Source organism: Thermobia domestica, chromosome 8 (genome assembly GCF_964235325.1).
Source record: "Thermobia domestica chromosome 8, izTheDome1.hap1.1, whole genome shotgun sequence".
Taxonomy (NCBI): Eukaryota; Metazoa; Arthropoda; class Insecta; order Zygentoma; family Lepismatidae; genus Thermobia; species Thermobia domestica.
The window spans coordinates 43311950-43324097 of record NC_137461.1 but is presented as its reverse complement, the minus strand read 5'-3'; the positions used below and the strand labels follow the sequence as shown (position 1 = coordinate 43324097).

Below are 12148 nucleotides of genomic sequence, written 5' to 3'. Positions count from 1 at the left end.
TTGGTATTCTATGAAAAAGAGACCTCTGTATAATTACTAACCTAGGGTAGGCAAGATAGGATAGATGAGTATTCCATGTTTTGCGGGAAAGGACACGTAAAGATAGTTCTTGAAGTAGGGTTTCAGATCTTAAGTTCCCACTAACTATCTTATGAAGATATTTCAGGTCAGAGTTATTTCTACGTACTTCCGGAGTCTGGATATTAAAATGTCGCAAGAGTTCCTCCTTAGCTAATATTCGAAGTGTGCGAACACGAAAACGTCCTATTGCAATAAAGAAATTAAAACTAGAATCAAGCCTAGAGAGAGTGTGTAGGTGCGGCCATGGGCCATATAGGAGAGCAGTATTTGATGTTGGGCGCTATTAGAGTTTTATAGAAAGTTGCTAATGATGCCACGGCGCATAGTTCAGTGAATAGATAAAGGAGCCCCAACATACGCATTGATTTCTTGACTATTAAGAAGATGTCATCAGAGAATATGAGTTTCGAATCAAAGATGACACCAAGATTATTATGACTAGCAGAATGTGTTATACGGGAATCGTTAATATGGTAATTTGAGGGAACAGGGCATTTTTTTAAGAGTAATTGTAATACTGTCACATTTAAATATTTAATTGTTCTGTGCCTATTGGAACTACATTGAACAAAGTTGAAACTTCCTTACTTTACTTGGTTACAAAGAATTATCGAATTAATTCTTTAAAAAAATATAAATTACCCATTGAAATATGTATCTATTTTCTATTCAGTAAAGCATAATTTACCTTTTTCGCGTATAACATCAATCAATGGACAGTTTTCCATAACAACAATCAACGTATTATCCTTAGTTGTTTCCTGCGCCTTAGCTGCGTTGATAGCCTGTATGAAATCCTCAGTATATTTGTCATTTGGACAGTTAGTATCTGAAACGCTCTTTACAATGCCTGCATCTACCTATAATAAATTAAAAACAAACAATTACTAATTAATAATAAAAAGAAACTAAAAGGAAGAGTTTCATTTTGCATTGTAAAACTACAGTTGACTTCCAAGAAATCCAGTATTGAAACTTCAATTTCAATTTCAGTGTACTACTTCCGGTGTCAATAGAAGATATGGGCGGAGATGTACTAGTTCCCTTTTTAGACTTCCAAACTATGCTATGCATAAGTATCAGAAACGTTACACAACGGTTTTGTCAGTCCGTGAATCTGTCGATAGGCATCAGAGCAAAAACAGTAAGAGATATCAAGATGTTGTTTTTTACAATCTATTCACCATCCTAAGAATAGGTTCCAACTCCTCCGTTAACTTTCTATCCAAACCGAAAGTGGTTCAAATTAGTCATTTCCGGTTTCAATGTTTATCACGACAGAACGCAAACGGTAACAGATAGCGAGAAGCGTTCTTTTGCAAACGATTTAGCGTCTCAAGGCAAAGATACCACAGATATCTACCTCGAATACTGTTCCAACACCGGAAGTGGTTCCAATTTAATATTACTTCCGGTTTCAATACTGATTTCCACAGAGAAGGAACGGTAAAAGGTATAGAAATTTAGTTTTCAGAAATCGATTTATTGTCGATATACATAAGATCATATATATATAGTTTCAAATAGGAATGAAGAATAATTTTTATTGGAAGTTGAGGCAATCTTATTAAAAGTAATTGTAGCACATAAAACAAAAAACAATATATTTATTTATTTGCCTGTTTTGCATACAAATAAGAGTATTCTCGACTACGCATACAGTTGTCAGAATACAAAATAATCATATATATGCTATAAAAAAAGACATTTTCAAATGAAAGAAATACCTAAATAACGATGTCTTTTTTCAAATACACACATTCACAGTACAATTAACGAGAAAGACATTTATACATTGCCTTCAGAAAATACATTTACCGATGTAATAACATTTATTTACTAAGAACTTATGAAGCACAGACTTAAAACCAAAATATGATTTATTTTGCTTTAGACAGTGAGGTTACTTATTGAAATTTTTGTACAGTTAATATATATATATATATACGCCTTTTTGAAAAAAAAAAAACGAAAAATTTTGGGGGATAACATGCAAAGTATTAACATATCGAGTATTGTATTTATGGACATTATTGTTTTCAATAAACAAGTGTTTATTACTTACGGTAAACAAGATAATTTTATATAGATACACACAAGGTAATGGTAATACCTTTTGCCCTTGAAAGATGGGCTTGCAAGAAGTCTTTGGTAAAAATACAAACACAATTCTTAGTGCTTTCTTTTGTAAGTGAAATGTGCCAATACATTCAGTAGAATAACCCCCAAAAATAACACCGTAACTTATTAAAGAATGGACTTCTTCATAATATACTGAAACTAAAGCCTGTGTTGTGACATTACCTCTTAGTCTACGAAGGCCAAAACAAATATTATTGTTGAGTTGAGTTGAGAAATAATGATAAGTTAATTTATTTTATTTTTGAGTTGTGAAATACGATCATTTTAAGTTAGTTTCGAACTAATGGTAACACCAAGAAATTTAGTTGAAATTGAAAAGTCTACTTTTTTTTTTTTTTTTTTTTTTTTTTTGGCATTTATCATTACCTAAGGAATAAATTTATTTTGAAGAGGATAATAGAAATTTAGCCAGGAAGTTTTATCGTTGTTTAAAACTAATTTATTGCTACTTAACCAATTACTTAATCGAGAAAATGCAGTGTTTAGTTTATTTTCAATATAATGTCATGACTTACCTGTAATAATAACATTGGTGTCATCAGCAAATAAAACACAATTATTAGGCAACATTTCTTGTATATTACAATTCCAGGTAGTAGCTTACGTTGCTCGGATCCCACATTAAGTTGTAGGCCTTCGTCTCGTATGGCCTCGATGCAGAAAGGACTGATAAATTCAAATCGAGCAAACCAAGCAAGCTACTCAAATCCTTGTAGTATTTTAATTGCTTTTCGATATCTTTTAAAATTTTGCATATCTTAAGAGTCCCAAATTCTTTTCTATATGTTCAAAAAATTCTTGCAAGATGGAAACCGCGATATAGTGGAGACGGGGATGATAGACGAAGGTTTAAGATGCAAAAACCAAATAATTCTTAAGGCTATGATGTTGGTTAGACAGGAGATAGAAACATAACTTATTGCATTTTCTCTCTGAACTAAGTTACTGATTGATTGATTTTGAGTTTAAGGCCCCCTTCAGCAAAACAAAGGCTAAAAAACTGATAGATAAAGCTTGCACATCTGGTTAAAGGAATCTCACAGAAATGTGTAGATAACTACTGTGCACAAAGATACGTGAGGAATGAATGAACGTGGCGCAACTTTGGTAGTACAAAAGACATGCATGAGGGTAAGTATATGTCTGTGCGTGCGTGAGGGTAAGAATAACAAAATGTGTTCCTACAATAGCAAATAAAAATGAAAGGAAAGTATTTTTCTTTTCTCCTATTCATAATTAAAGCAAATAATGCAATCCTTTGCTGAGGTAATTTGTAATGTGTATGTAGTATTGAGAAAAGATACGCTTAAGAACTTCCTTTTTAAAACATAAAACACATCGTTACAATCTACACCCCCTCTCGAATTCATTACACCCCGCTTGAAGAAAATTTCTGGCAAATACCCTGAGCTCAATAACCTAAAGTCAAACTTTAGCACTCAAGTATTGACCCACAGTATTGCCCTTAACAGAAAATAACAGATTATATAGTAATGTTAGCGACAAAAAATAAAATAAAAAATAAATAAATAAATAAATAAATAAATACATACATAAAATAACATTGAGTTTAGTCAGAAACATTGTCTAATGTTATTGAATAAAGAAAAGCAAATACTAAATAAATATTTACTAGTTAAGATATAAAGATGATCTAATTGCCACTAGATGCCATTGCATTTCTCCTATTTATCATATTTTATGATCAAAAAGCATGGCCAGCATCTATATTTTTCTTTGCAAAATCATGCATTGTAATCCATAAGCGAAATTTAAACAAATGTGGCAAAGCAAAATTATTAAAATGTCCTAGAAACGGTTATGAGAATATGATGATTAAATGCAAGTGTGTATGTGTGTGTAAAGTATTTTTTTTTTCTACATCGGATAATATCTTCAAGAGATGAATATTGAATCGTTATGGGCAGAGAAACGGAGTCAATAATTAAATAATAATCCGTGAAGTTTCTAAATATTTGCTTCACACACTATTAAGTTTCCTTTTCTAAAACCCCTCTCTTCCTTTACACAAAAAGATGGACGCGATCGGAAGGTTATATCTTTGTTTATCCAGGAATTTGAGGTATCAGAAGATTTTTAAAGGATTATTTGATGGGCACACTGGAAGTGCACCGTTATCTCAAGATCAATAGTAAAACTTTCTCAATTATTATTAAAGGAGTTCTATTACTGGGAAGAAATATGAGGTGTGAAACTAAGTGGAATTTTAAATAATAATAATAATGATAATAATAATAATAATAATAATAATAATAATAATAATAATAATAATAATAATAATAATAATAATAATAATAATAATAATAAAAACAATACGATAAAATGCACGAGAAAAAGAGGAAAATTAAATTCCGAGAAGCGAAAAAACTCATTAAAGCTTCCTACAGATACCGACGAAGGCAACAAGTTTTGCTGAAACAATTTACTGCAACTGGAGTGCATTTGAACAAGGAAGTTATTTATTTTTAAATAAATGGATTGAACTCTCATTATTGATTTAATTTGTGTTTGAGGGAAGTTTGAACGTTCATTTTTGAATGGGACTGAATTCTTGTGAAATATTATGCTCTGAGAAAACTACATGGAAAGATAATGGAAATGTGTTTCCACCTTAAGCTTTTCCGATCATCTTAAAAGCGCTTATAAGTTCTGTTCTCACGGTAATACTGTTATCAAAATATTACAGAAACTAAGTAACAATACTAAAATTTTTGCCCGTAGATATCTGATAAATTCAAAATTCTGTTATGCTCTGATCTAAACTCGATAACAAGAAAATTAGGAAAACCAAAAATGGATCAGAAGATTGCGATCTTGGCCAAGAATTAGTTTTTGGATCAGAGGAACCACAAAATTTTTGAACGGCCCTTAAATCGAGTTTTCGTATTTTCTGCGGAATAAGCCCATCATGCTGATAAGGGAACATCTTATATTGATAGTAGCATTGCCCAATCAAACAATGTGCAATTAATAGAGGAGTGAAAAAAAGTAAGAAATCCGAAATTTTACGGGCCGACACCCAAAAACACAGGAGATACAAAGGAAAGAAGGATCTAGAATCTTGTGAAGATAACAATGCAAAAGATACACTGACACAGAAAGAACTTCAAAATCATTAAAGTAATCAAAAAGACATTTACACGACAGTATAGTAAGCAACTATTGTACCCACAAATATGCTCAATAACATCATATGTAATTCAGTGTTGCCAACTGAGCACAAAATGAAGTTTTGTTAAATGGCACGGAACACAAATTATAACGTGAATAAAATCTAATTATGTGTAGAACCATACTTAGATCATACTTATAGAACCATACCCATAGTTAGATTTTATACATGTTATAATTTGTGTTCCGTGCCATTTAACAAATCTTAATTTTGTGCTCAGTTTTCAACACTGAATTACATATGATGTTGAATTGAATTGAATTGAATTACAGTTTAGCGTCCCTTTCAGCAGTGAGGCTATGTGAGACGTGGACCTACTGATTAAGGTGGAATCCGAACCACATGAGCTCCCGCCGGGAATCGAACCCGGGTCTACCGCGCCAAAGGCGCGTACGCTAACCGCTTAGCCACGGAGGAGCTCTACATATGATGTTATTGAGCATGTCTGTGGGTACAATAGTTACTTACTATACTGCTGTGTAAATGTCTTTTTGATTACTTTAATGATTTTGAAGTTCTTTCTGTATCAGTGTATCTTTTGCATTGCTATCTTCACATGATTCTAGATCCTTTTTTCCTTTGTATCTCCTGTGTTTTTGGGTGTCGGCCGGTAAAACTTTTGATTTCTCACTTTTCTTCAATCGTCTATCGATTACACATTATTTGATTGGGCAATGCTACTATCAATATAAGATGTTCCTTTGTGAGTTAACTGATAGTTTGGGTTTGGCTACATTATATGTAGTTCTTCAGATATAAGGACTACAAGAATTTTTTTTGTTGAAATATGTTGGATCTTTTAAGCCAAAAATCGGCAATAGTGACAACCATCAAACCACAACAAGAGAGCGTAAGTACTTCGCAATCTTTACTTCAGCTTTTATTACAGTTAGAATTTAACTGTAAAATTTATCTTGCAAAATTACCTGATATGGATATTAAATTGACGTATCGTGTTGAGATTATGATAAACACACCCGCGGCCACTTTTGTGTACTATTTTAGTGAAAAGAGATACAATATTGCTATCAGAAAATAATTTTAAACTTATTGTTGAAAGTTTTACAACATGGGCACCAAGTAACAACTTAAAAGATAAATGTAGAAAAATCTGAGGCGCTGTATTTTTATCTGTCATCCAGAATGACGAAAATACCATCCATAAAGAACAATTTTCTAGTCTTAAATTATTCATATTTACCAGAATTCTTAAAATCAATTATTCAAAATAGACTAATCTTGGAAGAACATACTTTAAACTTAAAACCACAAAATATACAGTTTAAATTTTGCTTTATATTGCGATATCCACTCATACGTATTTGTAAGCAACAAAATGGAATTCTCCACGAGGATCGTCAAGCAGCCTACAGAAGCCACCTACGTAGAAGTACGAAGAAAGACACGGAGAGTCACGAAGAACCCTACAACTCCTTCACAGACTCTGCCTACAAAGTCGGCTAAAAAAGAGCACCTCGAGAGACAGAAGTTATCAGTTCCAGCTGCTGATCATATTTCTACATTTCTCTTCGCGCTGGTCTGGGCAGGAAGGAATCCCTAATATCATTTCTGCTCTGCTCTGGGCGAGAGCTTCCTACCCTATCTCCACGTTGCACTGGGTACGAGGTTCCTTTCGCTTCCGCGCTGCACCGGGCATACGACACCAACTCACCTCCGCGTTGCTACGGGCAGGAGGTCCACCCTCATCGTTACATCTAACACACATTTACAAGACAGGGAAGGGGGCACGGTGGCTGAGTGGTAGAGCGCTTACCTATGGTGCATGGGGTCCTTGGTTCGATTCTCGGCCAAATAAGTGTATGGCGGACATCGTATCCGTGGGTTTTCTCGAGTTACTCCTGCTTTCTCTTACATTATCATTCCATCAATTCTTCCATCACTATTCACTTGCCTTAATTATTGTTCCCCTTAGCCTAAAGGACATAATCGTGGAAGTCTAAACTTGAAGATTTCATTTCTTTTTTTTTTTTTCTTTTCTTTCACAAGGTAAGCTGCGGATGTGCATGTTTCACAACAAAATTATACCTTAACAAAAACCAGTGTGCACTCATTTGTACAAGATTCTATAATCACTTAACACGACATCTAAAGGACGTCGAGAACACAAAAAAGTTCAAGAATGAGACATGGACATTTTTGTAGGTAAAGGTTACTCAAACATTTTTGAATATCTAGATAGTAAGTCATAAAGTGTGCACGCATTTCTAGTGTAATCTATGCTGGTATTATTTTATTATTTTTTTTTTAAATTCATATTTTTCCCTACTACCATATATTTCCATTTTATGCTTTGTAATTCCTAACATCTCCGATATATTTCTAACATCTCCTAAGCAGTTTTTTAACAACCGGTTCTCTCTCTCTCTCTCTAAATATATATATATATATATATATATATATATATATATATATATATATATATATATATATATATTATATATATATATTATATATATTATTTTAGCTTTTCTGTTGTTTCGAAAGATAAAGTTAGGCTTCTTGTTGCCTCATCTTCCGAAGCGGGTACATGGTTGATGGCGATACCTTCTCCGCCTTTAGGCTTCATTTGTCAAATAAAATCTTTCGAATTGCTGTTGCCTTACGTTTAGGTTTAGCTGTTTGTGAGCCTCATCGCTGTCCAGCTTGTGGAGATGAGGTTAACCAACGTGGCCTGCACGGCCTTTCATGTATGAAGAGCGTTGGTAGATTCTAGATTCGCCCGACACTCCTACGTCAATGATGTAATACTACGAGCCCTTAACACAGCTGGAATTCCTTCAATACGGGAACCTTCTGGTTGCTGTCGTTCAGATGGAAAGGCTTTAAGCGACCGGATGGGATGATACTGGTTCAATGAATGAGAGGTAAATGTTTATTGTGGGACTTCACATGTGTTGATACATACGCTCATTCAAGTCTCCCTCCGTCGGTAATGAAAGCTGGAGGTGTTGCTAATCGCAGAGAAGCTGAAAAGCAAAGAAAATACAACAACCTTCTCGAAAATTTTATTTTCACTCCAATCGCTATTGAAACCAGTGATGCTTGGGGTGCAAGAATTCTTGAATTCATTAGGGAGGTAGGAAGACGCATTTCTTGTGTTTCCGGCGAAGTTCGCTCCACACCTTATCTAATACAGCGCATATCTGTTTTTTATCCAACGTGGTAACATCTCGTCGGTCCTTGGCATTTTACCACCTGGAAAGTAACTGGATGAGGTGATTGTACTCTAATAAGAATAGTTTTATATGTATTAGTCCCTGAACAATAGTTTTTCTTTTGACGTTATAATTATATATTTAAATTTCAAAATTTAATGGTGTTCATATTTAACGTCAAAGCTGAGAATGATAGTTTAAAAGGAAAAGATAGTTTTGTAATTTGGAAGGTAGTGGGTTCCGTATGTGCATTAGTTCATGCTGAGCTTGTAATCTAATTCTTTCCGGTATATTCTACAATTGATAAGTTAAGGATTTTTATTTGTATTTTGGTAATAATATATATATATATATATATACTAGCAGCGTTCACCCCGCTTCGCTGCGGTCACCCCGGAACGCAATAAACTTTGTTACTTAGATAATTTTTACTTTTTCGCTTTCAAATTGCAAGCGCCTGTCATTTATGTTAACCCGCCGAGTCACGTGGTCATGCGGGTTGCATATACATACGTTTATTTTTACCTATGATGAACTATGGAGACTTGAATGGTCCATTATCTCAAGACACTGGTAATTAAAAATTAAAGTGATATGATAAAAACCATCTAGGGTCCAAATCCTAACAACCCCCCAAAAATGAAAGAAATCGGTTCAGCCGTATTAGCGTGATGAGTTCACAAAGGATTTGTACGTTCTCTTTTATATATATAGATATATATATATATATATACATATATATAAAGAGAGAGAGATAGTAGATGAATAGATATAGTTCTCTTAGGAAACAAACCATACACAAGGTAGAAGAAAGCAAATGTTTTACTGGATATCACAAGTGGTAAGTAGTGACATACACAGTATCCTAATAGAAGGTGGTATGGCGAAATTAGATAACACTGCGAATATCTTGGAAACGAATTATCCAAGATAAATGGTTCTCAAAAATATTGGAAAGACCTTAATCCAGGAATGGATCAACAGTTGTTGATAATGGTATGTATACGTTTCAGATATAAATAACTCTCACCACTACACTCATGTAATCTCAGTTCTCATTCTTGATATCTGAGCACTTGACATGACATTGACATTTTTGAGTTTTACGTCCCACGGTTATGCCTGTTAGGCTAAAGGAGACGGTGATGATGAGAGATGAATGAAATGGTGGAATGAAGAACGTGGGAGGAAACGGGAGAACCCCGAGAAAACCCACGCACACGGTGTTTGTCCACCACAAAGTTCACTTGGCGGGAGCAGGGTTTGAACCCGAGACCCCTAGCACCAGAGGTGAACGCTCTACCACTGAGCCACCGCGGCCCTACCTGAGCACTTGAGATTAAGAAATAAACGCTTATACCTTGTTCTCAGAGATCATATGTTTAACCCTGTAGCTGTAAGAACTTCAAAAAATAAAGATAGTTAAACTAAAATTCACTGTTACTGGGTATAACTGCGTAAAATGTACTGTTACGTCTGGGTATAAAAGATGATTCTGCGAACTGAAAATATTTTAGCAACTGGTTCTAGCGAACCGGCTCGGTAGCACAACTACTCCTAAGTACTTAGTCTCCTGTTACCAGTATTGTGACATGAGACCAATATGTAATCATTATGCACTAAAAAGATGACAATAAACTAAACTAGATTAAACGAACTTCTTTCTCTACTAACTTCAGTTTATCAAAGTTTTCCCAGATATTTTATGTTTGGTGTTTGAGAATAAATAACAATCCGGAATTGCCGAACGTTTGATAGTTTGCTGAAGTATTACTTCAAAGGTGGATCATCACAGATTAATAACTACTCATACTACTCAGCTTAATAACATAATTTTCATTCACTCACCCGGAAATAATATTCAACAAATTAACACAAAGCAATTCTTCTGTGTAGAATAATTGCGAACATCTTTACCTATTACCTTTATTCTCATAACATATTTGACGACAAAAATAAATCAAATAAAATCATTGAATGCGAAGTGCGAGATCCTTCTCATATGGTAGCAAAATAAGCAAATAAACTAGCTAAATTTCTTTCAAGATGGTCTTCATATTTGCTCAGTCTGTCATCTAGGCCTGACTTGATTGATTGATTGATTATGGGTTAATGGAGACGTCAACAGCGAGGTTATTTCTTTCCGTCACGTTAAATCCAATGACCAATAAATGTTGCATATTAAAGAATCAAAGTAAATTTTCTTCAGTTCAGACTAATATATATGTAAAGCGAAAAATGAGAAATGGTTAAAAGAATAAGTAACAATATATACAATTGAAAAATGTATTGCAAATTGTGATGCATCTTTCTTATTACCACACAAGCTAAAATAAAGAGCAAGCTGAAAAAGTATTACTATTATTTCAAGAAACTTTCCTTTGAAAGGTCAGCTGCTGCAAGAAAAAAATGACTCGACTTTGAGTTACAAAAGCGTTTTTCATTCTGTCCTTCCTTCTCTTTGTCGGTTTGTTGCTAGTGGGTCATCCTCAGATTTCGGGTCATCCTATCTTTGTTTCTGAATGAGTAATATAAAAAATGTCTCTTGAAAAAGAAAATGGTGCATTGGCAGCAGAGAGAATAAGTTCAAACTATACTGGACCTAGCCGACATGTGGTATAGCATGAATGGGGCTTGCATATGGTTACTAAAACGCAAAGTGCGTACAGTAGATCACTGAAACAGTACCGGCATTTTTCAGCGCCGGAAATATAGAAAAAATATTCTCGTCTTTCTCTCACTTTTCGTTTCGCTTTCCATTTGAAGTACTGATATGCCAGATTCCCATTAACGTCCCTTGTAAAAAACCAATATACAGTAGTATTTTCAAGATTTCTCTTTGCGAGACGCCACAAACCTCAAAATACATCCCGAACAAAAGGACTCTATAAATTATTCTATATTTACTCACTATAGTAAGAAAATGCGATACAAAATTTACAAATTGCAATAGAAAAATTGAAATTTGTATCACAATTTGTTACACAAAATGTATATTGTGAAAAAACACCGATAAATATGTAACAATAAAATTACTGAAAAGCAGTAATAATATGTAGTAACACAACAAAAAAACTGAAAAACGAAAACCTTAGAAAACGCTAAGTATTCCGATTTCACTAATAAGGATAAGAATACGGAAACTAAAGATCATTATCCTCCAAAAATCTGATTAGGATTTTTAAGTAGTCTAAAATGTTCTCTGAGATCTGAGTATTCGAGATAGTTTACAATACTGTACCGAATACTCAGAGAGACGATGCATACGTACTTCACAATGCTACTGTTAGCACCACGCACTAACCGAAGTCTAGTGACATCACAATTAACAGCAACACGATTACTGCAATATTTTTAAAAACAAATGAAAAATGGGGTCGGGACTAATGACCAACTTTAATTTGGCTTCTTAAATAACTTTTTTAATACTTACAACTAGGAAAAATCCATTGGGACTGTTTTTCATTTTGCTGATTGCTTTTCGAGTTGCAGCAGTTAATGGCCCATCGACCTTGTCTCTTCCTTTTTCATGGTCTGAAACAATAATAATAATAAT

At 34.0% G+C, this 12148-nt stretch overlaps 1 protein-coding gene across 1 annotated transcript in view; it reads right to left on the bottom strand.

Moving 5' to 3' along the window:
- LOC145692844 (uncharacterized) overlaps positions 1-12148 on the bottom strand; it is a 79956-nt gene that overhangs the window by 16510 nt on the left and 51298 nt on the right. Inside the window, exons 7-8 of the mRNA XM_081768353.1 lie at positions 12026-12126; positions 770-941 (exon numbers count right to left, since the gene is read on the bottom strand). Of these exons, the coding sequence (XP_081624479.1) occupies positions 770-941; positions 12026-12126 (273 nt within the window). The remainder of the gene's footprint in view (positions 1-769; positions 942-12025; positions 12127-12148) is intronic.